Source organism: Trichosurus vulpecula, chromosome 9 (assembly GCF_011100635.1).
Source record: "Trichosurus vulpecula isolate mTriVul1 chromosome 9, mTriVul1.pri, whole genome shotgun sequence".
Lineage (NCBI taxonomy): Eukaryota > Metazoa > Chordata > Mammalia > Diprotodontia > Phalangeridae > Trichosurus > Trichosurus vulpecula.
Genome location: NC_050581.1, coordinates 85,445,333 through 85,473,152, shown reverse-complemented (window position 1 = coordinate 85,473,152; position 27,820 = coordinate 85,445,333). Strand labels below are relative to the sequence as shown.

The 27,820-nt window shown below is 38.1% G+C and overlaps 1 protein-coding gene across 1 annotated transcript in view; it reads left to right on the top strand.

The window, feature by feature from the left end:
- Nucleotides 1-4,477: 4,477 nt before the first annotated feature.
- PLGRKT (plasminogen receptor with a C-terminal lysine) overlaps nucleotides 4,478-27,820 on the top strand; it is a 59,715-nt gene continuing 36,372 nt past the window's right edge. Inside the window, exons 1-2 of the mRNA XM_036737485.1 lie at nucleotides 4,478-4,598; nucleotides 9,281-9,367. Coding sequence (XP_036593380.1) covers nucleotides 9,287-9,367 — 81 coding nt within the window. The 5' untranslated portion in view covers nucleotides 4,478-4,598; nucleotides 9,281-9,286. The remainder of the gene's footprint in view (nucleotides 4,599-9,280; nucleotides 9,368-27,820) is intronic.

The window sequence follows — 27,820 nt, the reverse complement described above, 5'->3', positions numbered from 1 at the left end:
ATTCTAGTTTTCTAGCAATTGTTTTCTTCCTTAAGTTTTTTGTTTCTTTATTTCCAGTTGATTGACTTTCTTTTTATAATTTTCTTGGGTTGCTCTTATGTTTTTCCTAATTTTTCTTTGATCTCTCTTATTTGATTTTTAAAATCCTTTTTAAAGCTCTTACAAAAACTCTTTTTGGACTTGTGACAATTTATTTCTCATTGAAAAAGGAATGGCTTTTTTTTCTCCATTATCTTCCCCTGAATATGAACCCAGATCTTCTCTTCTCCCATAGTAACCATCTGTGGTTGGGTCCTTTCTCCTTTATTTATAGTGTCATTTTTATTTTTATTTTGTTATATTTTTAGCAGCTTATTATTATAATCAAGTTTTAGTCCCAAAGTGTGGGGAATGATGCCCTAAGCCTTAGGTCCTTCTTACTGTTATTTTCTGAGCTCTGTCTGGTGACCCAATGTTAGGCAATCCTAAGGCATGGCCAAAGGCCCCAGCCACAAGGTCCCACAAATGTTCTTGCTTCTTAGGTCCCTCTGGGGGCTGCAAACTTCAACTGTCCTCTTTGCCCTGGAACAGAAACCAGGGACTCAGCAATCCTGCAAGCACCCACAGTCACTCACCTCACTGCTACTGTACTCACCAGGCCTGTTCTAGCTCCTCCCACCCCAAAGCCACAGCCCAGGACTAAGTCTGGTCAGCACAGGTATGATTGGCATCCTTTGACGGTGAAGGTCCTTCAATCTTCTACTCAGCCATCTGACCCCCACACTCTCCCTGAGGTGAAAGTTACTGAGGCTGAGGCTACTTCTCAAGCCAGGGGCCCTCAGGGCTTGTTTGTTGATCCTGCAGAGCTGGTCAAGAGGTGTTTGCATTTCACTCAGGCCAAACCTCCACCCCAGGAGGTCAGGTCTTTCCTGGGGTCTTCCTGAGTTGTCTTAGGAGGAGAACTGCTTTACCCCAACTTCTGTTTATTTCTCCTGCTCTATGTTTACCTTGAGGCAACATTCTATCTTTTCTTGTGGAGGAAATTTGGAGAGCCTGAAACTTTCTGACCTACTCTGCCATCTTCCCAGAATCTTTCCAGAATTGCCCATGTTCACAGAATTCACAAATGTATCACCTCCAGAATATATTTCTTCTATGTATCCTTGGGTCTAGTCTTGCTGTTTTTTCCTAAGATGACTTCTTAGGTGCCATTTCCTCTCTTCTCTCCCTCTCCGTTCTCCTGATAATACTATATGGCTTTGTATCCTGAAACACTAGAAACCACAATTTCCAAAGAATTCAGATGGCAGGTGAGCCGAAGAACAATAGAAAGATACATTGTGATTTTAAGTAGGTTTGAACACATTTCCAGTGGTGATGAACTCTGAGAGGCAATGTGGCATGGTGACTAGTGTATTGGACCTTGACCCAGGAAGGCTTTGATTTAAATACATACCCTTTCCTACTTGCCTAGTCATTTCCTCTGAATCTCCTTTGCTGTATCATCATCTATGGCATTCTCTCTTAACTGTGGGTATACCCTCTATAGCTTCTCTACACTTTCTCAATTTGGTAGCTGGTCAGCTCCTGTGTATTTAATTACTATCTCTATGATGATGACTCCCATACTACAGATCCAGCCCAAGTCTTTCTCTTGATCTTTATCAAGACATCACCATCTCTCTATTGGACATTTCGAACTGGCTGTCCCGGAGACATCTAAAACTAAATGTATCCAAAACAGAATTTATCACCTTTTCCCACAGAATTCACCCATCTTCCAAACTTCCTCAGTTCAGATGACAGCACCATTGACATTCATCTTTCAGGTTCAAAATTTCTTTGTCATACTTGACTTTTCACACTCTCTTACTCCACAAATCCAATGCTTTCTTGCCATTTTTAACTCCACAACATCTATCTCATTTCTCATCTCTGCTCACACAACTGCAGCACTCTTGCCTAGATCATTACACTGGCTTTCTAATTAGTCTTTCTGCCTCAAATCTCTTTCTTCCACATTCCTGCCAAAGTAATTTTCTATAAGCAGAAATCTGACTGCATCAATCCCCTACTCAACCAACTCCAGTGCTCTCTATTGACTCTAAAAATGCAAACTTCTTCATTTAGCTTTTACAACCCTTCACAATCTGTCCCCAACCTAATTTTTTACCTTCATTGTACAATACTCCCCCCTTTGCACTCTATGATCCAGCCAAACTGGCCCTCTCTTTGTTACTGACATAGGACACTGTATCTCTTATCTCCTCGCCTTTATACTGGCTGTCCCTTAACCCCCAAGCTCTAACCCTCAACCCTCCCTTACTTAAAATGCATTCTCTTACCTCTGCCTCATAGTGTCCCTTTCTTTCTTCAGATGCTAGGTATTCCTTCAAAATATAGCTTAGGAATCACCCACCTTTTATATGAAGCCTTTCCTGATCTTCCCCAATCTCTAACACCCTCCCACGCTAACTACCTGTATTTATTCTCTTAATGTTTATTCTGTACATACTTATTAATAAATAATGGGTGTATGGGTTGTTTAAAGAGGAGTAGCCCTTCTTGTGTGAGGGCTTGCCAAACCCTTTTCGGGACTACTCATCCATCTTTGGTGTTTACCTGGCACTCAACTCTCTCCTGAGGTTCCAAAATATAGCAAATGCAACGGCCACACCCCATCTCAGCAGACTGTTTTAGCAGACCACCTCTGATGGGCTAAACCAGGTTGAGGGTATTCTACAGGACTCAAACCCTTCTGTGAGTAGGGGGAACATCTATCTCAAGCATGTGAAGACTTTCCCAGTTGGAACGGCCAGATGAGAACAATTTATTCCAACAGCCATAAAGGAGATTGAAGCAGGCACTGTGGAGTGATTAGAGCTTAGTCAGGCATCAAAGACACCAAGGTCATTCCATTGCATTCTGGGTTATTGCCAGTTGTCTTACTTTTGTCTTGCCACTGGACTTTGATGACTCCGGAAGAGAGAGTGAGGCTGGTGACTTTGCACAACTCTGCCTCACTTAAATCCAATTCACATGAATCAAGATGTCACCCCACGATGTTATTGGTCCTATTTGAAAATGAAGGACAAAGAACATATTTATACTTGTATATACTTATGCTTCTGTATGTGCCTGTTGTCTTCTCTTTTAGAATGTAAGCTCCTTGAGAAGAGGGATTGTTTCATTCTTTGTATTTGTGTACTGTGTATTTGTGCCTAGCATACAGATCTTGTATCAATGATTGCTGAGTTAAAGTAAAATTGAGCAAATTAAAATTTTCAAAAGTGCTTTAATCACAGTATGTTAGTGTTGAATAGTAGCAGCATGGTATAGTGGGGAGTCCTGGGCTTAGAGTAAGGAAGATTATTTGAGGACCCCTGAAGACCACTGCTGTCATTACTGGGCAATGGAATTTGGAGCAGAATCCAACCTAAGGCCCTGATTGGGTCAAATTTTGGATTTCTCTGTGAGATTTTCATGGAGTAGGGCAGTAGACCTATTATCAGGGGAGCAAGGTTAGCTTTCCAAGTGGCAGAACCTGTGACCTTTGAACAAATCTTGAAGAGATCATTTGAGTTTCTTGTTTCTTCTTCTGTAACGGGGTATAGTAAAAAGAGCATTAGAGTCAAAGTTCAGCATTGTAAAGGAGATAGACTTGGAGCCAAATGATCTGAATCTTGACTCAGCTCATTTGCATGTAACCCGTGTTACCTCCTGCCAAGTAGTACAGTGATAGATACAATAGATAGATACAATGCTGGGCCTAAAGTCAGCAAAACCTGAGTTCACATCCTACCTCAGATATACTAGCTATGTGACTCTGGCGGAAACACTTAACCTCTGTCTGCCTCAGCTTCCTCAGCTGTGAAATCTGGAGAGTACTAGCACCCATCTTACATGGTGCCAAATGAGGAATTTGTAAAATATTTAACACAGTGCCTGGCATATAGGAGGCACTTAATAAGTATTTACTGATTATTGCACTCCCTCCCTCTAGGCTTCTCATTCTCTCTCTCTCTCCCTCTTTCCCTCTCTCCTCTCTCTCTACATAACTTTTCTGTGCCATGGACCCTTTTGACAGTCTGGCTAACCCTACTGATCCCTTCTCAGAGTAAAACTTTCCAAAGCAAAAAATAAAAGACATAGAACTAAAAAGAACCAAAAAATCAGTGAAAATAGAAATGTAATTTTTTTTCCCATCCATGTTCACAGACCCCATGCCCGTGAAATCTAAAAGCCAAGACTCTCACCCCGCGTCTCTAGAGCTTCAGGTGCTCGTGTGCCAGTCAGTTCCCCTCCCCCCACCCCCACCCCAGGTGTGCTCAGGTGGAGGTGGCAGTAACAGTTGCCTGGGGAATAAGGGCTGGTGGCTGCAGGGCTGACAGTCTACAAGCCCGAAAACTGGGTCCAAGAGGGTGCCTGTGCCTTTAAGGAACCCCAGGCTGCGCGCTGATTGGCCACGGGCTCACAGAATGCCTTAACCACCCACTGGACCCTGCCCAGGCGGGGCCCGCCCGACTCCAGGCCGCCTAGAAAACTCGTCCATATTCCCCCAGCGCCTTAGGCACCTTCCCGGAGCAAGGACAGCAGCGCCTGGGAGCCTCCCGTCCCCCGTAAGCAGGCCCAGAAGCTTTAGGAGGGCGCGGGGAGAGGGCGGGGGTGGGGAGGAGCGAGCTGGTCCAGGAGCTCCCCGGGCGGGGACTGCCACAGAGCGCTCCCCCCAGAATCCCAAGGGTCCGGTGTCCCGGCACGTGGCCTTGCGGGCGGGTGGGTGTCCGGGAGCGGGAGCGCGGACTGGAGTGGGGTGGGATGCGCATGCTCGTGCATGTCCCGCGGAACCTGGCCACGCCTGCGAGGGGACGGCTGGGCCAAGTAGTGGCGTGGCAGTGAGATTAGAGAAGTCCCTTAGCCCCTCCCAGGGCCCACTTCCTCATCACGCAAATAGAGGGGGTGCACGGGCCCTGGACAAGGTGACCCCTAAAGCCCCTGTAACTCCAAATCCGTAATCGTGTGTAGATTACGTGGTACTTTGGGGTAGTTTTGTTTCAGCATCACACTAACTACCCCTCTGAGATAGGGCAGGCACTTAGACCTCTTTTGACCCTGAGAGTTCAAGGTTATGTGGCACTTTTAACTTGTCTTCTGACTAGTGCTGTCTCCTATAAGTCACATAGAAAAAAAAAACAAACACAGCAGTTAACATTTATAAAGCCACTTTATGGTTTTAAAAAAGCCTTTACATGCATGATCTCATGTTTTATCTTAACAACCTCATAAAGTACATTGCTAATTGTTTTACTGGTGAGCAAACAGGAAAGGGGGGCGGTCACTCAAAAGTCGCAGAAATAGCAAGTGATTTATTTGGGATTCAAACCTAGGTCTTCTGACTCCACATCCTTTGTTATTTCACTTGTTTCATGCTGTTTTTATTACCAACAGTAACTTTTGTTTATATAGTTTTGCACCTTCCAAAATACCATTTAAGTAAAAGCTATTTGATGAATGGTTTCCTAAATTGAAATGGGCCGGGGTTAGCTGGAGAAAGCTTCCCGGAAGCAGTAATTGAAGGAGGAAGAAGGGAGAAGATGCCCAAGTCTTCTGACTCCAAATGCAATGCTTTCACCCATGCTACTATTCTGGTGTCTTTCACTTAAAGACTTAGACAGCACAGACTAATCCTGAGCATTCTCCTCATGTTGGATCAAGACGAGTGGCTATGACTCTTATTGCTTGTAGGCAATTTACTGGGATTGTCCTGTAGGGTCTGGCAGTAGGACTCAGGGCTGTTACTCTGTCTGGCAGATGGCAGGCACGAGTACTTGCTTGGGCCGTGGCAGAACCCAATTTTTACACCTTCAAACGAACTTTAGGGTACTCAGGGCTGTCCCATCCACATCCAAAGAGAGAAGAGAATGGAACATGCATTTATAAAATTGCCTTTGTGCCACACATAGAATGAAGTACTTTATAAATATTATATCATATGGTCCTCGCTACAACCCTGGGAAGTAGATGCTATTCTTATCCTCATTTTAGAGCTGAGGAAACTGAAGCAAAGAGAGGGTGAGTGATTTGCTGAGAGTCACACAGCTATCTGAAGCCTATTTTGAACTAAGCTCTAGGCCCATTGCTCCATCCACCATGCCACCTAGCTGTGGGGAATCTATGGATAACGGTGTAGATCTAGCTTCCTTTCTACCCATTCACCTTGTAGGCACACAACCAGTGATCCATACTGTTACTTTTCAGTTTCACTCCTGGATCCAGTAATAGCCAGGCAAGACCGAAATGCCCTATTCAAGGGTATAGAACCCTCCAGGTAACCCACACTCTTGCTCTCAAAACTAACCACTAAGCATCCACACCGGAGGGAAATGATTTACAGGTTAGGATTATCCTGCTTACCTGGAAGGAGGCTGTTCTAACTCACACATTAAACAGTAGAGGTGACTTTAACATTCCATATTCAGAGGCATTTTCTGTCTGTATTTACTCTAAATAATCAATGCCATTCTCACTTGTACGGGGGCACCTAGATACATACAATTCTCACTGTCCACAACCCCCTTCCTCTCCCTCAGGAGGTCAGCTTGCAACACCTGCTCGAACTTTAGGTAGGGAGCCACTATTGCCATCATAAGACGACCATAATAGTCTGCCTCATCCATCAGGCCTTTCATAACTAACTCTTTCCTATCACACTTAAGCCTTCAGAAGAGAAAAGGGGAATCGTTTCAGTTTTATTCAATTTAGTCGTATCCTTATATAAATAAACAATTTCATCTCTGTTGTTTCGTTTTTTAAAACTCACACAAGCCTAAGAGCAATGAACAATTATTTTTAAAAAATTTCTTTGTACTTTTAAAGTCACGAGAAACAACCAATAAAAAAAAAATGGCAGGGTGGGTCAGTTTAGTTTTTTTCCCCCAAAGTAGTTTACTCCTTGGAGCAGCTAGGTGGCACAATAGATGAAGCACTAGGGCTGCAGTTAGGAAGACTGATCTGAGTTCTGTGTGACCCTGGGCAAGTCACTTAACCCTGTTTGCCTCAATTCCCTCATCTGTAAAATGAGCTGGAGAAGGAAATGACAAAACACTCCAGTATATTTGCCAAGAAAATCTCTCCAGATGGTGTCATGAAGAGTAGGACACAACTGAAAAACAGCTGAAAGTTTACCCCTTAGTTGTGTATATGGTTATGTTTTCACATTTATGGGCGAAGGTATATGATACCTTTGGAAGCGTGATTCCTGTGGAATAGACTGTGAGCCTCATGAACTCTCTCCACTTATTACAAATTATTCCCATCTCTTCTTTAACCTGCTAGTGCTATACAGTATAAAGGATCCCAGAATGTTAGAGCTGGAAGGAACCCTAGATTATCCGATCTAAACCCTTGGTATTACAGATGAGGAAACCGAGGCCTAGAGTGGTTAAGATATGTGCCCATGGCCATGCAGCTAGTTAGTGGCGGAGCTAAAACTCAAATCTTTTGACACTGCCTAAGGCCCATAGGTAAGACAATAAAACAAGCATATGAATTAGCCTAGGAAATTTAAGAAAAAAATCTCTTTAAAGCTTTTCTATTTTTTTTTTTTTTGCTCTGTGGATAGTCTCTTTTAAGACACAATTTAGGAAAATCTCCACTGTTCCAGGACTCAGTATAATCAGCCCAATATCATCTACAAACAGAATAATCTAGCCAATCTTACCATCTCTCTTCCATTTGGAGTGCTTCTTGGAAATATTCTATTAAGATTACAAACATCTTTGGCAAGCAAACATCTTTTTGGCTTAGGCTTCAATTGATATTAGTAATCACGGGGTTGCTGAGTAAAAATTATCCAATTTTTTCCATTATTCCAGGAATCTAGTTTGATTTTTGTCATATGCACAAGAGACCCTTTATTGGGTCTTCAAGGTGTGTTTTGCTCTTTGGAATCTCACAGTTTAAAAAAAAAATCCAATAAACAAGAACATAGGGATTTTATGTTCTTTGTACTTTTGGAGCAATTTTGTGACTGTAATGATTTGGTCTTTGGCAGAATATCATTTTGAAAAGACTTCAAGTTCCTTTTTCAATCCTTCAACAAGATATATTTGTAGATTATGTAGAAATAGTGAAAGTAGGCATCTGAGTTCATAGTTATTCATATCTTTTTCCCCTTGGGCAATATTATGGTGAATGAAGAATGTCTTATTGTTCAGATTATGCTTTACATTTGGACAGAGTGCCTACTAGTTTGAACAGACACTACAGAAAGACAATGAACTAAGCCCATAATTGAACATGATGTAGTTGCCTATGGGAAATTGAGTAATGTTTTCTATGATCCCAAACCTCCCTCTGCAAAAAAAAAAAACAAAACCAACCAATCTTTGTAATATTTAGTGTCATATAGTAATGCTGTTTGGCTGAGAGTCATGTAATACCATAGTGTCAAAAGAAATACAGTTACAAGTTACCCAAAGGGCAATGGGGAGACACAGTAGGCGTGAGCAGACTGCAATATATTCTTAATGAAGAATTGCCCAGGAGAAGTGTTCCGCTCCCCCCCCCCCAAAAAAAAAGTCATAGGAGAGATGCATGACCTGAAAAGAAGGGATAATAAATGGGCAGGCCTTATGTTCCCTTGTATCCACACAATCATAGATTTAGAGGAAGCCCCTACGCAGAATACTGAGCAATCCTCCTGTGGAAGACTTATGGAAGACTTCAACAAGAATTGTACAGGATGAAAATGAAAAGGCAAGGATGAGTTGGATAGGTACCATTGGAAGAAGTATCCAAATCAATGAGATCATAGATCCGTCAGTTATTTTGCTAAGGATTCTCATTCTCCATGCCCCCCCTCCCCCTGCCCTTTTGATGATTTCAAATCTGGGCTAGGATATAGGGAGAGAGGGAGAGGAACAAGCATGTATTAAAGACCTACTATGTGCCAGCCACCAGGCCGAATGCTTTTTACAAAGAGTATTTCATCAGTTCCTCACCACAACTCTGTGAGGTAGGTAATTATCTCCATTTTACAGTTGAGGAGAGTGAAGCAGGCAGAGTTGAAGTGACATATCTAGAGTCACGTGGCTAGTATGTATCTGAGGTTGGATTTTAACTTGGCTGTCCCTGACTCCAGGCCCAGTTATGTTGAAGGAAAGAAAACCAAAAGATTTTTTAAATTCCTTAGTTCCTTAATTTACATGGAGAGAAAGCTAGAAACCAAGTTTATGGATAAATACAAGAAATATATAATGCTAGGATAATTGAATATGTAATAAATATCTTTTTTACATTTTAGATCAAAATGGGATTTATTTTTTCAAAACATATGAATGAAAACATGAAACAGCAACAGGAATTTATGCTCATGAATTCTCGGCTTCAGGTATGATTTCATGGTTCAACTTCATTAAATCATTACAATTAAAAATTTTGCTACAGAAATGGCTGAATTGCTTTACATTTTGTATTGCTTACAAAAAATTAAAATACACATGAGGCCAATCTATACAACTGAAGTGAAATGAATAGTTATCTGGTAACTGTGGGACTTTCTAGATACCTGATCTAGATAAATAAATAAACATGTTTATGTTGGAAATATGCTAAACATATATCTGCTTCTCAGAATTTCAGAAATTTCTATCATGTTTCTGCCGTGGCCACATCTAAAATATTAAAACAAAGCAACCATAAATAAAGGTTATCAAGATGCAGAGGAAAAAAAAATTGGAGAATAAAATCAAGTGTTTAAAAATGAGACCAGAATCATATCTTATTAAATCCAGTCCGGTGACCCCTATTAGCCCTCTGACATTAATAGGTGGGCCCTCAAAAGACAAGATTGTTGAAAGTGAAGAAGAGAAGGATGTGAGGGGATAGGTAGATATTTATTTTTGAAGGAAAAAGAAGGTTGTTGATGTAGTAGAAAAATAGATCAATTTTACTAAGAGAGCAGAATAAATTAAGGATTTAAAACTGAAAATGAAAAATGAAAAGCATTCCATTTTGTGGGGAAATTTGGGGAGCTATTCATCTAAATTTATAACCTTACTACAGCCAGCCCATGTTAGTTAACCTGACAACCTTCACCCAGTGAGGGATGACATGGACAAACTTGTGCCGATAAAACAACCGCAGAACAGGTTTGGTTTTGATTTTCACGTAGGTCAGGATTGAAGCCAATCTAAGGAATATATTTTTATCTGAGACAGTCTATTGAGTTCTTGACCAGTTTTACATCATTCTGTCTTAAGGACTCTGTTAAGATCTGGATAATTTCTAGGTTTTGATGGGTCATATCCCATCTAAGAATAACTTTAAGCTTCTATTTTTGGACAAGAATCGATCCTATCATCCACAGGCCATTCATACTGGGAATAATATTTGGAAGATACTTGACTTTAGAGGCAGGCTGTTGATTTATAAAATGAATTGTCCTTTTCCATGTTCCATTCTGATATTAGACTTTCTGGTTTGAGTACGGTAAGAGGGTAAGACGTCTACTTAAATCCTACTTCTTTATACTATGGAGGTAGCTCTGGGCAATTAGAGGCAATATCAGCCAAGTGTTATCCCTGTCAGGAACTACTGAGAAGAGCTAGTAAGACTTTGTGTGCAGGCTTGTTGATGAAATACATACCACCGTATGGATGACGATTAGATTCGACGTTGCCTAAATTTGAACCAGAAGTTTGGCTAAGAGATCAGGGTTGTTTTTGTTGTTGTTGGCCTCATTAACTCAAGACTACTATCCATTAAGTTGTAGAGATCATATTAGGATCTTAGACCTAGAGCTGGAAGGTACCTTATAATAAGAGGTACCCCCCTCTTTTTATAGATAAAGAAATCAAGGCATAGGGAGGTTCAGTAACTTACCCAAGGTCACACAGGTAGTAAGCATCAGAGATCAGATTTAAATCCATATCCTCTGATTCAAGAGCTAATGCTTTTTCCAGCATCCCATGCTGCCTTCCTAGATGTTTTATTCTTCATCAGTCAAGGGCCAGTATCTACAATGATGAAATAACAGGTCTTTATAGTATTGAAGAAGCTATAAAGACTTGGTTATACATTCTTGACTTGTGAATGTGACAATGAATTTTCACTGTTTTACTCTTCGGTAACATTTCCATAAGATGGTTAAACAGAATAAATACAATGGTAAAACTTTGAATAATTGAAACTAACTACCGTGAATCGTCTCGACCAGTTTTCCCCCCTGTGCTCTAATTTTAGGCAGATCTCAATATAACACTGTCATGCTAAAAATTTTCTTTTCAGACATCAACAGCTTCCAGGGATGGCCTTGAGTAACTGTGTACCATGTGATAGGCATAGAGTAGGTTCTTAAATAAATAGGTATTGGATGAATGACTTCAGCCCACTCTCCTAAACCTTTATTTACAGTGCTACCCAATTATAATTATTGTTATGTTATCATGACTTTGGGATATCCAAAGATCCTGAATCAAAGAAAGAGTCAATTATATTCAAGATACTTTACCAATACTTTTTAGAACAGGGTTTTTAGAACAATTCTCAGTAAGGTTTGAAACCAGAAGAATTTTCAGTTAACCCTTACTTAGCGACAAAAAAATTAATATAAGCATTCTGATTAATTATGACTTTGTTAATAAAAGAAAATAAATCTGAAGCTATTCAAACTAGGATCAATGGGTAGAAGTCATAGAAAAGCAGATTTCATTTCCTCATAACAACAATAGCAACAACAAAAAATACCTTCCCAATAATTACAACTATCCAGAAATGCAAAGAATTTCCCTAATAGTAAGATCTGCCTTACTAGAAGTTTTCAAATAGAGCTTGGATGAATACTTGTCAGTGATGTCATATTCCTGTTCAGGTAGGAGTTGGACTGTCTAGCCTTTGAGAACCCTACCAACTTTATAATTCTTTGATTCTATGAATTTACATTTTTAAAAAACATCTTTGATAAAAGATTTTAAGAGAGAAGAGATTCATATTACTCTGCTAAAACGAAATGTTGTATTACTTAGAAGTACTTCTCATGTTGTCTACTTCCCTGCTACCTATGGATAGCTAATTGGCTGTAAGCAGAGGTTCCCAAGCTTATTTGGCTTACTGCCCGCTAAAAATTACTCAGTGCCTCACTGGAAATCTACTTTCTTTAACTCTTGAACATTTTTTAAAAATTTTCATCCTTCAAAAATAGAAAATATTTTTTTAAAAAAATAATGCACCTGAAATTTAATAATTTATTGTAAATTTGTGGGATTTTTTTCCTTCATTGAAATTTTGATGACACAATATTGTGTCATGTAGTTGTATAGTGACATATTGTAAACAAATCATTATGTGCACATATGCCTGCCAATGCATGCTGACAATGCATAATGTGCTGCCCTGCCAACACTTGCTTGTTAAGACCTGTTGGCGGACTTGACCACTGATTGGTTATAACTTGCATTTTGTGTGTTTATTTGGAAAATAATGTAATCAATACGACTTTGACTCTGTTATACAACAGATGAAACAGGTATGAATAGTTTTTCAAAATCCTCTTCTCTTCTTTCCTTATGCTTCCATGTAACAACAGTGTTGCTTGCAGCTGCTGTGGAGGTGTAAGGCCAATACCACCAGCACACAGGAGGGCTGCTAGCACAGGTTCTTTGATTTGCTTTTCTAAAGGAAAGCAACTCAAAAAGAGTCAGCGAACTTACTTTAATCAAACATATACATCATTTACTTAGTTCAGGGGAAAAAGTCAGCACCCTGAACTTCAGAGAAAATACAAATAGAAATTACAAGCAGAGAAAATAACACAAATTGACAGACAGAGCTTCTAGCTGTCTGACCATTACATACATACATAGTTACCACAGAGAGAAGCACCAACATCTGGGTTTTCAAAGGCGGGGGTCCTCGTTAACGGCTACCCAGAGTCTCATCTGGCTACATCACACCAAAACTGCTCCCATGAGTGAGCCCCAAAGCAAAATACTAACCTCAGAGTGTGTATACACTTCTTTAGGGTCAGAGGGCATCACAACCCTCGTGACTCAGGCTCATGTGACTCAAACTCATGTGACTTAGGCTTTCTTGTGACTTAAGCAGGTCATCGAAGACTCTTGATTCAATCAAAGGCAAGACTCAATCAAAGGCACTTGATTGCTTTAGTGCTAAGAAGAACTAGAACTCCAAAAGAAAAAAAAACCAGTAAAAAGTCCCATTTTGCTTGCCCTTACATTCCATCACCCCCTTCTTTTTATTCAACACCCCCCCCAATTGCACCCAAGGCTACTACCACACTTCCCCCCACCCCTCATTATTCCAGTGCCCCCCAGGGAGTGATATGGCCCACTTTAGGAACCTCTGGCTGTAAGCATCAAGCTTGATTTCACTCAGTTAAAAATTAGTATTTCTTCCAGTGCCACTAGATGGCACCACCGCTCTTTCTTTCTTTCTTTCTTTCTCTTCCTTCCTTCCTTTCTTTTTCTTCCTTCTTTCTTTCTTTCCTTCCTTCCTTCCTTTCTTTTTGTTGTCTTGATGTCAAACGACACAAATGTATTGAGAATTCATTCTCCTATTATAGGATCAAAACTGGACTGTATTAACTGGAAGACAAAAGTGAAACACAAAGAATCAGCTAGGAAGAGGTTCCACAAGATCTTGATGTACTATAGTACTTTATAGGTCCCCTTCTGTAAAAGGAGAATTCTTAACCAAACAAGAGAAAGAGGCAATTATGAAAAATAAACTCAGTCATTTTGACCACAGGAAATTTAAAAGCTTCTGAATGAATAAAAGCAATGAACAAAAAAAGTTAACTTTTATTGACTATTCACTGTATGCAGAACAAAGTAATAAAAATTAAACATTAAACAGAAAATTACCCCCCTTTTTCCTGCATTCCTCACTTTGTAGCAGTGTCAATCAACTTGTTACTTCTGGTAGAGGATATAATTAAGGTAAATGAAATGGAACATTTTATGTACGTAAGTACTATTGTAAATAAATGTAGTATTATGGGTGTGATTAATGAATTTGGTTAATAAGTAGCCTTAAATAATATTTAATCTTTAAATTTGTGAGGGTATGTAGAAAATTGAAGAACTTTTCATTTTTTAACCACAGAATATATGGTGCAATATAGTACAAGCTCTTCATCTAAGATTACAATATAGGGAGTAATTAACTGTTGAATAGTATTCTGAGGTTAAGAAAAAAAGAGGACTGAGGAAAAAAAGTGATCAGGAGGCGAGTGGGGAGAGAGAAATTTCAGTATTATTGCAGGGGCAGAAATAGTAATGTAAGGAATTTGGAAATGGATTGGTGGGAAAGAAGAGGCAAGGTATGTAAACTAGCCTGTTTAAAAGTTTTGTAGTTAAGGAAAGGAGAAAATAAGGATCATAGCTGGTAAAAGTAGAAGAGTTAGGGGAGGGAGAGTTAGTTGGTTGGAGGGAGTCAGACTCCAATGTGGTTACAGAAAGAAAGGAAAATACAAGATAATTAATAAAGCCTCATAGAGGAAGCACATGATGGGCTTATGCTCATAGTCAGCACAGGAAAGTAAGAGGAAGACCTCTTCCCATGTGATGGTAGGGGAAGAAGAAAAGATGAACGAGTTACAAAGAGATGTAACAAATTTATTAAGACTAAATAAATTGTCTGTTTCATTTTTCAATTTCTGTGGATGGCATTATGCCCAATTTAGAAACTGTATAAACTTTTCAAGTAAATGCAATTTTTAAAAAAGCAAGAATGCACCACTGTTCTTTGACATAGTTTTAGAGGTGCTAGTGAAGAAAGAGAGGTCATCAATGAAAAAGAAGGCCCCGTAAACACCAAAATACTTAGAGCAGCATTTTTTTGTGGTGTCAAAGAATTGGAAACAAAGTAGATACTACTCAATGGAGGAATGGATAAACAGATTATGGTACATGCATATTAAAGTAACATTATTAGATTGTAAACAGAGCCAAAAAATATTATACCCAGTGATTACATGTAAATTGAAAGAACGATCACTATAAAATAATCAAAATTAATGTTACAAAATGGCAAAGAACAAGCTTGATCAAAAAGGAAAGATGAGAGAAGACCCTTCTCACTCTTTTGCAGAGATTTAGAAGGGCCTATGGATGTGGAACATAGCATACATTGTCAGAATTTTTTCATTGTATTTACTGCCTATGCCAAGTTTTCTGTTCTCTTTCTCCTCTTTTACTTTTAAAAAAATGCTTTGTTATATAGGATGACTGGAATGGGAGAAGGGAAGAGAAATAAGGAAATTTAGGTGATATAAGAAAACATAAATTTATTTTTTTTTGAAAAAGGAGAAAGAAATTAGAAACATAAATAGTGGAAAAGGAGAAACAAATTTATCCTTGTTTGCCAGTGACATAGTTGGTTATTTAGAAAACTACAAAGAATCAGTAAAGAAACTGAGACAATAGTTTTGGTAAAATAGCACGTACAAAATAAATCCACAAAACAATTAGTATATCTAAATAGCAATGAGAAAATCAAGGGGGAAATGATAGGGATAGTCCATTTGAGATAGCTACAACATGCGGAAAATATCTGGTAGTTAATCTGCCAAGATATACTTAACTTTTACATAAATACAATTACAAAACATTCTTTAAAGAAATAATGACTTCGGTAATTGGAAGGACAGTAATTGTTCCTGATGATACTACCTAAATTAATTTACAGATTTAATGCTATTCTACTGATAGGGGTACTTTATAGAGCTAGACAAAATGATAATAAAATTTATTAGGAGGAACAGAAGGTCAAAAATTTCAAAAGAAATGATTTTTTAAAAGCAGGAATGAAGATGAATAGCAAGCATATCAACACACCACATGTTATAAGGCAGTAATCATCAAAAACTATTTAGTGGCAGAAAGGCAGAAAAGTAGATCATTGGAACTATGGTAAACAAGCATCAGAAACATTCAGTAGTCCAATGTTTGATAAACCTAAGAGTCTGGGAAAATTGAAAACCAATTTGGCAAAAAATAGATTTAGACCAACATTTTATACTGCTTGTCACAATACAATTTTTTAAAGTGACTTGACTATAAAAAATCACATGAGAAAAAAATTAAGAGAATGACATCATATAACTTTCACAGGTATAGCTAGGGGTGAGTTCTTAACCAAACAAGGGAAAGAAGCAATTATGAAAAATAAAATCAATCATTTTGACTACAGAAAATTTTAAAGTTTTTGAATGAACAAAATCAATGAAATTAGGACAAGAAAATGAGCCTATATTTTTCTAACATAACCTTTGAGAACCCACAGCCGCCTCTATGCCATGATCTGTGTAGTATTTTATAGAGAATATTTAGTTATGTAATAAATTCAACTCTTACTAAGAAAACTCCAGGTATTGTTAGTTTTTCTCGTTGGTTAAAAAAAGCTCTACAAAACCTAGGTAATATTACAATTACACATAACAGATTTATTCATGTTCCTGTATAATCCTATGAAAAAGTCTCAAATAAAATCTGAAGGAACCATTTTTTATGTACTCTAGTTATTGTACTAAAATATTTGGAATGGTAGACACTGGAAATAGTTAATTCAAAAACCATATTATTGAGACATTTTTAATTCCGTGATTTGTATGGTTCTCGCAGTCTTCAGTTTCTTGGTAACAGAAGATATATCGCTTAATGTGGCAGAATATATGTGATTGTAAATTATTCGAAGTCAGGAAATACATGTAGGATAGTAATTCTAGTGAATCACCAGTTCAGTAATTCAAATAAGATCCCCCTCATGAAAACAGAGCTGAAGTTATATATAAAATAATTTTATATAAAGTTTTCAAATCCACAAAATAATCATTACTATTTTTTTAAAAGTTTATGGCCTTGAGCTCAGCACTATAAATAGTGTGAGAGTTTGTTGAAAATATTCCACTGTAAGGCAGTCAATCAATAAACATTTATTAAGTGACCACTGAGTACCAGACATTGTGTGTTAAGTGCTGGGGATACAAGAAGAGACAAAAGAGAATCCAAGGTCACCTACTGCATCCCAGGCCACCACCAGTTTTCTTGACTTTTGTCTTACCCCTGGGCTTTGATGACTCTGTAAGAGAGAGTGAGGCTGTGACTGCAACTCAGCTTCACTTAAATCCAATTCACTCGAAAGGCAAGATATCACCCATACCTTAACATCATGGTGTCATTGGTCCTTTAAACAAAGGACAAACAACAAAAGATAATACTTGCCCTCAAGGAACTCACATTCTTATGGGAGAAATAAGAAGTAAATAATGAAAAAACAAGTTATATGCAGGCTAAATAGGAAGTAATTAATAGAGGAAAAGCACTGGAATTAAGAAGGGTTGGGAAAGGCTTCCTGTAGAAGATGGGATTTTAGTTGGGACTTGAATCCATGGAAGCTAGGAGGCAGAGATGAGGAGGGAGAGCATTCCAAATAAGGGGAGACAACCAGAGAAAATGCCCAGAGCTGAGAAATGAAGGATCTTGTTTGTGGAACAGCAAGGAGGCCAGTATTATTGGACTGAAGATGATTGATGGGGAGTTAGGTGTAATAAAGCTTAAAAAATAGGATGGGGCTAGGTTATGAAGGGCTTTGAATGCCAAACTAAAGATTTTGTATTTAATCCTGGAAGTGATAAGAAGCCATTGGAGTTTATTGAGTGGGGTTGGGGGTATGGTGTAATATGGTCCGACCTGAACTGTAGGAAAATCATTTTAGTGACTGATGGGAGGATGGATTGGAGTGGCAAGAAACTTGAGGCAGGCAGACCAATCAGTAGGCTATTGTGGTAGTCCAGGTGTGAGGTGATGAGGGTATGCACTAGAGTGGTGGCAGTGTCAGAGGAGAGAAGGAGATGTATGCAAGAGCTATTATAGAAGTGAAATCAACAGTCTTCAGCAACAGATTGGATATTGGGAGTGGGAGGACAGTGTGTGAGAGATAGTAAGGAGTTGAGGATGACTCCTAGGTTGTGAGCCTGGGGTCTAGGAGGATAGTAATGCCCTTTACAGTAAAAGAGAACATTTCAGGGGTTGGGAAGGGAAAGGGAAAGTGTTTAGGGGAAAAGATAATGAGTTCAGTTTTGGACATACTGAATTTATGATGTCTACTGCACATCCATTTTGAGACATCTTGAAAGGCAGTTGGAAATGTGGGATTGGAGGTCAGCAGAGAGGTGGGGGCAGGATAGGTAGATTTGATAAACATCAGCATGAAGATGGTACTTAAATCCATGGGAACTGAGGAGATTACCCAGAGAAGTAGTATAGAGGGAGAAGAGGGTCAGAGCAGAATCCTGTGGGACACCTAAGAACATAGGATCACCAATTTAAAATCTGGTAGAACCCTAGAAAGCCTCTAGTCTAAACTCTTATTTTATAGATGCAGAAACAAGTGACTTGCTTAAAGACACATAGGAAGTAACAAGTGGGATTTTTACCCACCTCTTCTGACTTCAATCTAATGCTGTGTCCACTATGACATGCTTTTTTTTTCCCTAAGGCAGTATTGTATAGTAGAAAGAGCACTCTGGAATGAAAAGTTTCATTCCTGGCTCTGCCACTTAATTACTTGTGTGAAGTTGGACAAGTCACCTAATCTTTCTAGTTCGCTCATTAATAAAATAAGAGGTTGGACTAGATGTCCCAGTGCAACTCTTAATCTTGTGAATTCCGTGATGCAGTTTAACTGGTGCTCATCATATAAAGTTGTTCCATAATGCCCTCCTCCTCCTCCTCCTCCCATTGGAACTTTAGATTCTGCCTCCTGGGATCTTTGACCTTCATAAGGGAAACCTCATCTCCTCTGGTCTGGTATCACTTCCCAGCCATCTCTATTTCATTCCATCTACATTTAGATGAAGATAGATATACCACACACTATGTATGTATGTATGTTCCTTAAGGGAAGACATTATCTTGCTTGCTTGCACTTATATTTCCACTGCTTAGTACAGTGTCTGGCACATAGTATGTGTTTAATAAATTCTTAATCTATCAACCTACCTATCAACCTAACTTTAGTGTAGTAAGCACCAAAAATGTTTGTTGAATAAAAATGGCTATTAAAATGTTGCTGTCTAGTTTTGATATCACCTTCATTTGCCAATATATATTTCCCTCTCCCTGAGAACTATTCTTTATAACAGCATATATAGAGATCTGGCTGTTTTAAATGAGTCATGCTCTAAAAGGCATGAGTACCTATGCATCTGATGACCAGAGAGCCACATGAGAGATGATTTAGCTGGCTTTGTTTTTATTTTTAAATTTTATTCGGTTATCTTATTTCCTGTCAGCATGTTACAAATCTTAATATTCTTTGTCATAGTTAATATCAGCACTTCAAACTTAATAAGTAGATGCAATTTATGTTTTTCATAATTCACATTAGTTTCTAATTATGACTTTCCAACTATTGATATCTATCTTAATTTGTAATATTGATCCCATACAATTTCATTAATGCCATGTCCTTGAAAGAAATTTTTTGTTTTAACTGAATAATTCACATTACACTAATTAAAATGCTAGATATCCTAGTTAGAAGGCCACACAAAACAGAAAAGTAGAGTTTGGGAACAAATTGGCGACTCTTCCCCAGGACCACTATTTTATAGAACAACCCTAATCATGCTTTGTTTTATCTCACCTGGATTCTCTCAGGGATCTTCCTTTTTATCTTTACCTGCCAAATTTATACCTGAGAAAACTCCACCCTGGCACCCTCATCTCTTCATTGGTGATTCTCTCCCCATCCTTTTTCAGGACCCCAGGATATATTGTCTTCTCCCATTGTAGTATAATCTCCTTGAAGGTAGGGATTGTCTTACTTAATATTTGTATCCCTGTTACTTGGTACCATACCTGGCCCACAGTAGGCACTTAATAAATGCTTTATCCATTTGTAACTCTAACCTTAGGCTGACTGAAGCTCATAGGGATCATAAGTTTAGAGCTAGCAGAGACTATAGAGATAATTTTGTCCAATAAACTTCATTTTTTTCTGATGAGAAAACTGAGACAAAAAGGGTTAAAGCTTACTCAAAATTGTAGGTGATAAATGGTAAAGTTGGGCTTCAATCCCAGTTCTTCTGAGACCAAATCCATGGTTCTTTCCTCTGTGCCATGCATTTCCCTGCAACAGTTTAGAAAACTAAAGAAGGCAATGGGCCCCTAAAACTGTTTTATCCACTGAGTTTCATGAATGCTTTTTTTTTTCCTGCGCTCTGCATCTCAATTCACTTTTCCTACAATGGTGAAAAAATTCTGTACAATGAAACTCTGAAAGTCATGTCTTCCTCAGTACTAATGTTGAAAGCACGCTCCTTTTTGTCCATTGATATGAAAAGTTTTTGAAGAAGCATTAAAGCCAATACTTTTATATAAGGAGCATTGATAACAGATTCTAAGTCTAAAAGAAATTTTTGTTTGAAATATGCTTCTATTTCTTCATCAGCAGAGAGTGTAATCATTTACATGGTGGTTTCTCAAGTAGGAAAGATAAAGGAAATAGGATGAAAGCAATGAATAGGAACTGGAGGAAGTGATGGGCATGGTAGAGGACATAGCTATGAGAACCATATTGCTGATTCTTAGGCACCTAGGAGGCACAGTGAATTGAACAATAGAGAAGGAGTCAGGAAGACCCGAGTTCAAATACTGCCTAAGAAACATACTAATTGTGTGACCCTGGACAAGGCACGTAACCTCAGTTTGCCCATCTGTAAAATGGGCATGATAATAGCACCTACCTTCTGGGGTTGTTGTAAGGATCAAATAAGATTTGTAAAGCTCTTTGCAAACCTTAAAGCACTACATAAATGCTTATTATTATTATTGCTCTCGAGAATAAAAGGCTAGTGTTCCCATCTATGACCTCCCTTCTGTACCTCTTACTTATAATGTCTTTCCATAAGCAGAAGCAGGTAGAAACACACAAAGGAAGTCTACCTGTACAGAGACATATACGTGGATGATATGATTATGGTACTTGGAGTAGTATGGGAGAGGTAACTATTTCCACTTAATGACTTCTGCCTCTATTGTTTCTGAAAGATCTCATAGAAATATCTATATATAAATATAAATCTATATATGAATAAATAAATATACAAATAGATATATGAATAGATATATATGTGTATGTACACACACACACACACACACACACACACACACACACACACACACAACTGGAGGCGACCTTAGAGTCTTCTAGTACAAACTTGATTTTGCAAATGAGAAAACTTGGGCCCAGACAGGTGTTCCCACTTATCCAAGGCACACAAATTAGTGGAGGACTCAGAACTAGAACCCAAGTCTCCTGGTTTGTTTATTTATTTTCCTCTGCCACCTAGACTACAACTCTTGTGTGCAGGGTCACTGGACTGGGATGGTGATGGATGTTGTGGTGGCCTAATTTTCTCTTGATACCCTCACATTGATTGAATGGCATCGTGTAGACCAATGTCTAAAACGGAACTCACCATTTTTCCCTTTAAATCAACACCTCCTGCAAACTTTCTTATTTTTTTTGTCAAAGGCATATATTTTCTGGTTCATAATTTTGGAGTTATCCTCGATTCTTTCCTCCTTTTTATCCTTGCCATATCCAATTAATTATCAAGTATTGTTGACTCTACCTCCATTGCATATCTTCTCCCCCTCTTGCCTGCCTCCCAGGTTCAGGCCCTCATTACCTCTCACCTATGAATTGCTTCAGTCTCTCCTGTCTTTGATCCGCCCTCCATACCAGCGCCAAAATAATCTTCTTAGGGCACAGGACTAACTATTTTACCTTTCTGCTCAAAAAATCAACAGTGGTTTCCATTTGCTTCTCAAATAAAATAGATTCCTCAGCCAGGTGATTTTAGGTCCTCCACAGACTTATTTTCTCACTACTCACCTTCACGTACCCCACATTTCTAATCCAAGTAGACTGTTAATTCATATACACACAAACTTGACATTTCTGCCTTCTGCCTCTTGGTACTTGTATCAACCAATCAACAAGCATTTATTAAGCACCTACTATGTGCCAGTATTTCCTACTCATTTCTACCTCTTAGAAAAGACGTGTTATATATGTGTGTGTTCATCATGTCCCTCAGGAGCTTGCCTCAGCCTTCAGTCATTCAAAGTTGTTCTTAAAACAATTTTTTTTGTTACTGTATATAACCTTCTCTTGGTTCTGTTCATTTTGCTCCTCATTATTTCATGCAAGTCTATATGCAAGGCTAAACTGTAATGTGATGTTAGCTTAGAACAATAAGTTAAAAGGCCTACATTTAACAAAGAATGGAAACAGCCTTAACTACTAGTTAATGGATATGCCTATAGCAAAATGAACCAGGCAGAAAGAAATTTGTTAGTAGCAAGGGTAGGAATTCAGGTACCCAGGACAGGACCTGTACTAACCTTGCAAATGGCAGTATATGGAAATAGAAAGAACACTGAATTTGGAACGAGAAAACATGGATTCACATCTCCGCTCTGCAGCTTACTACGTGCATGACCTTGGCCAAGTAACATAATCTCTCTGGGCCTCAGTTAACTCATCTATAAAATGAGGGAGTTGAACTAGGATGACCTTTCAAGTTATAATCCTATGACCTATAAGATCTCTTTCAGCTCTAAATCCTGTGATATCTATGCTCTTCTCAGGGGTTCAGGGCAGGACCCACAAGTAGCTATTGAAAGGACACAAAGTTCAAAGAGGTGCCAGCCTGGGGACTGCACCCATAGATAAAGCTAGGAAGCATCTCCGGAAAGGTTTTATGGGCCCATAAATCCTGGAAGCTGTGTGAACCCAAATGTATAACTTGGGCTTGAATACCATTGTTGATCTTAGAGGGCAGTTCAGAGATTTATACTTAGCAAAGCTCTTCCTTGTTTACTACTTTTATTGATTTGGTTACTTTTTTTTTCGAGACAGGAACTTCCAATCTCACCAGGGCTGGAAATGCAATGGCCATTCATTGGCTCCAATCCAATGTAGAATAGGATAGTAGCTTTAACCTGTTATATTTTTTCCAACCTGGGCTGATCCTGCCCTTTTTAAGCATCCCGGTAACCCTGTACTCCTGAGGGTTCACCATATTGGTACCAGACTTAGTTTTGATACTCAATCTGCTTTAGCTCAGTAGAGCATCACAGAACTCCCAAACTCAGGAGGTCCAACCGCCTCAATCTCCCCCATTGTTGATCTTTTCTAAAAGTTCGAATATTAAAAATAGACTTGCATGAAATAATGAAGAGCAAAATGAGCAGAACCAAGAGAATGTTGTATACACTAGCAACAGTATTGTTTTAGGAACAACTTTGAGTGACTCAGTCATTTTGACTATTATAAATATTCAAATTACCTACAAAGGACATATGAAGGAAGACACTATCTGCATCCAGAGAAAGAACTGACAAGCAGAAGTATGTGTAGAATGGTTTTACATCTATGTACATATAACGGTAGCCATCTCTAGGTGGGGTGGAGGGGGAGAAGAAAGAAAGAAAAGGAAAAAATTACATGATAACTTTATAATATATTTAAAAGAAATAACAAGTTGTACATAATGGATTTGCAGTTTCATATACAATCTTCTGTATCCTACTATGTTATGTATATGCTTGTTATATTTCTTAACTTCAGGATAAAATAAAATTTAAAAAATATTAATCTGTTTTTTGGGTTTGTCTGGGGAGGTAGATGTTTCCTACTTTTATCAGTATAGATGTGGCAGCAGTACTCCTCGTTTTCATGTGTGGTGGTGATGGCAGTGAGATTGGATCAGTTTCAGAGCTCCAGAAAAATTCCAGGAGCTATTACAGACAGTGTGTGGGAACAAAGGAGGAAAGGAGTTAGGATATAGCCATTTCTGGACCATTTTTCTTTCTGGGCCGTTCTCTCATAGGGCCCATAGGACTTGCTAAATTATTTTCTTTGTCTTCCCATGTTATAACTTGGTATATGATTCTGTAGCTAACCAAATCATGCTTTTTTGTTCCCTTCATTATTTCCTACTCAAATCTGCATTTCATGCAACTCTGTACTTTAACATCTAGGGGGAAATCCTTTAAAATTCCTAAATTTATAAAATTACTAAATGTGTGAGTTTTTTCATGTTTGTTAAGAGAATCTCAGAATATTGACAATTGTAAAAGAATGGAAATTTCACTTGGGCTTTTGGGATGTCAAATTTTTTTTTGGTCTATGATTTGATAATATTCTCCCTCTCTACCCGTAGGAGCAAGGCAGCAATATATATACGTATAATATATACATATATTTTAAAAGCATGTAAAAATGTAGCATGTCCTAGTTGTTAACAAAGTACATTGATGAATTAAGTGGTCAAAAAGACTTTTGAAATGTGACTATCATAGATTGTTTTCAAGTGTTTATGCATTAGATTTATCTAGAATCCTTGATTTCTGACATGTTTTGGGTGATGCAATTTCTAATGGTATTTGATATAGCATATTGCAAATTGAGTAAGACCATCTGTCTTTGAAAGTAACAGCAATATATGAAATGTAATCATTTATTTTTCAACAAAAAAGAAAGTTATCTGAATGTCATTGCCTGGAAGATAAAGGCTGAACCATTTGAAGAACATTAAAAGGTTCTGTAGGCCTAAATTCTGTCTAGTTATCATGACTGTTGAAAGTGGAACACATCTTATCCTCAAATCAGAAAATCCCACAGAACTGTTTAGAAATGTGCTGTCCTTTTCAGACACCAACCTTCGGTTCATGGTAAATTTGTAAGGATCCATCTATAGTTAGGACCAATGGCACAAAGTCTTGGAGACTTGGAGAACAAGGCTGTATGAGAACCTAATGAAGATGATGTACAAGTTCTACCTAGGGAGAGGTAGAAGGTAATGAGGGTATGGTCTGGGGAAAAATTTTGACAGTTCTAGAGATGAAAGTATCCTAAGTGATAATGACATTTAAGGTGTGTCCATGCTGATGGTTTTTTTTAATTCTGTAAATTATTAAAATTTATTTTAAACTTAAATACAAAATGAGAAGAAAAAACATTGCCATGTACACAGCAGACCTCAAAAGAGGATTCTGTATAAAACAGTAAATTCCATTTCAAGAAAGCCTACATAATAAATACTATACATTGCTTTCAAAGCTGCCCAGCTTTTTGTTGCTTCCTTATAGGCTTTCTTTTGTTCTGTGCTGTTCATTTTTGCTTTATTTTTTCGTTTCCCTCCCCTGTGTAGGGAGAGATAAAAAGGAGTAATTATCTCATACAATTGAGGCATAAAAGGAAACACTGATACAAAAGGACAGGTAGCACTAGAACCTTACTCTCATCAGGAATGGGTTAAAGAGGGAACAACAAATATATCTAGAAAGGTATAAAAGTCTTCTAAATTCAGAAAGAGATAAGAGAATCACCCACCATATTCACTTCAGCCCAAGCCTTTTTTTCAAACTGTCCAAATAATGATGACAGTCATAAAAGTACTAATGATATTTTCACATATTAGAAGTAAACAATTTGACCTTATTGAGTCACTTATAATTGGTCCTTAATGTTTACCTTACATTTCTCCTGGATGGTATATGTCGAATTTTCCTTTAAGAATTTTCCTTTAAGTTCTCCTGTATTTGTTACAAATACCTGAAAGTCTTTCGGTTCATTAAATTTCTATTTTTTTTCCATTCAGCATTATGCTTAACTTTGCCAAGTAAGTTATCTTTGGTCTTAACCCCAGTTCTTCTGCTCTACAAAATATTGTATTCCAAGACCTATGGTCCTTCAACATAGTAGTTTCTAGGTCTTGTGTAATCCTTATTGTAGCTCCATGATATTTAAATTGTTTTTTTCTTGTTGCTCCCAATATTTTTTCCTTAACCTGGGAGCTTTGAAACCTGGCTATGATATTCCTGTGTGTTTTCCTCCTGGGATCTCTTTCAGGTGGTGATTGGCGGATTTTTTTTTTCTATTTTTGCTTTGCCGTCTTGTTCTAGAACTTCAGGGCAATTCTTGTTTATCATAATTTTCAGGTAGTTTGACTATTCTTATATTATTTCTCCTCAATCTGTTCTCCAGATCACTTGTTTTTTTTGATGAGATGTTTCATATTTTCTTCTATTTTTTCATTCTTTTGATTTTGTTTTATTATTTCTTAGTGTCTTAGAACTTCCTTAGTTTCCCTTTGCCCAATTCTAGTTTTCAAGGAATTATCTTCTTCCTTAAGTTTTTGATTCTCTATTTCACAGGGGTTAACTTTCTTTTCATAATTTTCTTGTTTTCCTTGGATTGTTCTTATTTTTTTCTTTATTTTTTCCTCAATCTCTCTTATTTGATTTTTAAAGTCCTTTTTAAGTTCTTCTAAGAGCTCTTTTTGTGCTTGGGACCATTTGACATTTCTCATTGAAAAAGGAATGGCTTTTTTAAAAAATACAATTTAACACAATTTTAACACAATTGTCTTCCTAGGAAGATTTCTCTATCCAGATTTCTCTATCCCCATAGTGACTTTCTATGGTTGAGTTTTTTCTCCTTTGCTTATCCATTTTTATTATTGATTTTTAAAGTCCTTTTAAAGTTTTTCCAGGAACTCTCTTTGTGCTTGGAGCCATTTGATGTTTCTTGTTGAAAAAGAAGTGGCATTTTAGAGCTCCATTATCTTCCTCTGGACAGGAGCCCATATCTTCTCAATCCACATAGTAGCTATCTATGGTTGGGTTCTTTCTCCTTTGCTTACTCATTTTTATTTGTTAATTTTTGTTTTATTTTGTTTTTAGAAGCTATTCGTGTAATCCAGTTCTAGTCCTGAGGTATGGGGAATAACGCCCCAAGCCTTAGGTCTTTCTTACTGTTATTCCCTGAGGTCTGTCTCAGGGCTCCACCTTGGTCTCTCCTCTCTACTCCTAAGACATGGTGAGGGCCCCCAGCCACACTGTCCCACAAACGATTTTGCTCCCTGCAGTCCATCTGGTGGTTGCAAACTACCTCTGCCCTCTATGCCTTGGAACTGAAAGCAGGGACTCTAAAATCCTGCAAGTGCCCACAACCAGCAGAGTCCTTGGTCTTCTGCTACTGCACTCCCCAGGCCCGTGCTAGTTTCTTCTGCCCCTTGAAGGCAGCCCAGGCTGGGAAGCCTCTGGTCAGCACAGCTGTGTTATATTGTTATATTAACAAATGATGATTAATAGCAGCTGGGTTGATATAGTTTTAAATGAAGTTTAGCCAATAACTAGGCACATAAAAATACCCTTATTGCAGAAAGTATGTTAAAAACCCACAAGATATTTCCATATTTAATTTCAAAAGTAAATTGGTGTAAAATTTCTGTTCTCTTTAGTGATTTTATGCACTGTCATTATTATAAAACTATTATATACATTTTTCAAAAGAAATCTTATTAGTACCTATATTTTTACATTGCCTTCATTTTCAAATATATCACTCTCCCACTCCTACCCAGTGAGCCATTCCTTGTAGATAAAAATTTTTAAAGAGAAAAAAAGAGTGAGTAGAGCACTGGCCTTGCATTCAGGAAGACCTGAGTTCAAATTTGGCCTCAGACACTTGACACACTTACTAGCTGTGTGACCTTGGGCAAGTCACTTAACCCCAATTGCCCTGCCTCCCCCCCTCCAAAAAAAAAAGAGAGGAAAAAAAGAGCAATTCAGCAAAACAAACTACCTGATCAGTGGTGTGTAATAGTATTATATGCAGTATCGCATACCTCCACCTCTGCAAAGAAGAGTTGTGAGTTTCCTTAACTCTTCTGAAGCCAGGGTTAGTTATTATAATCATAATGCTCAGGGGTTTTTTTGTTATTGTTGTTCTCTCCATCTAT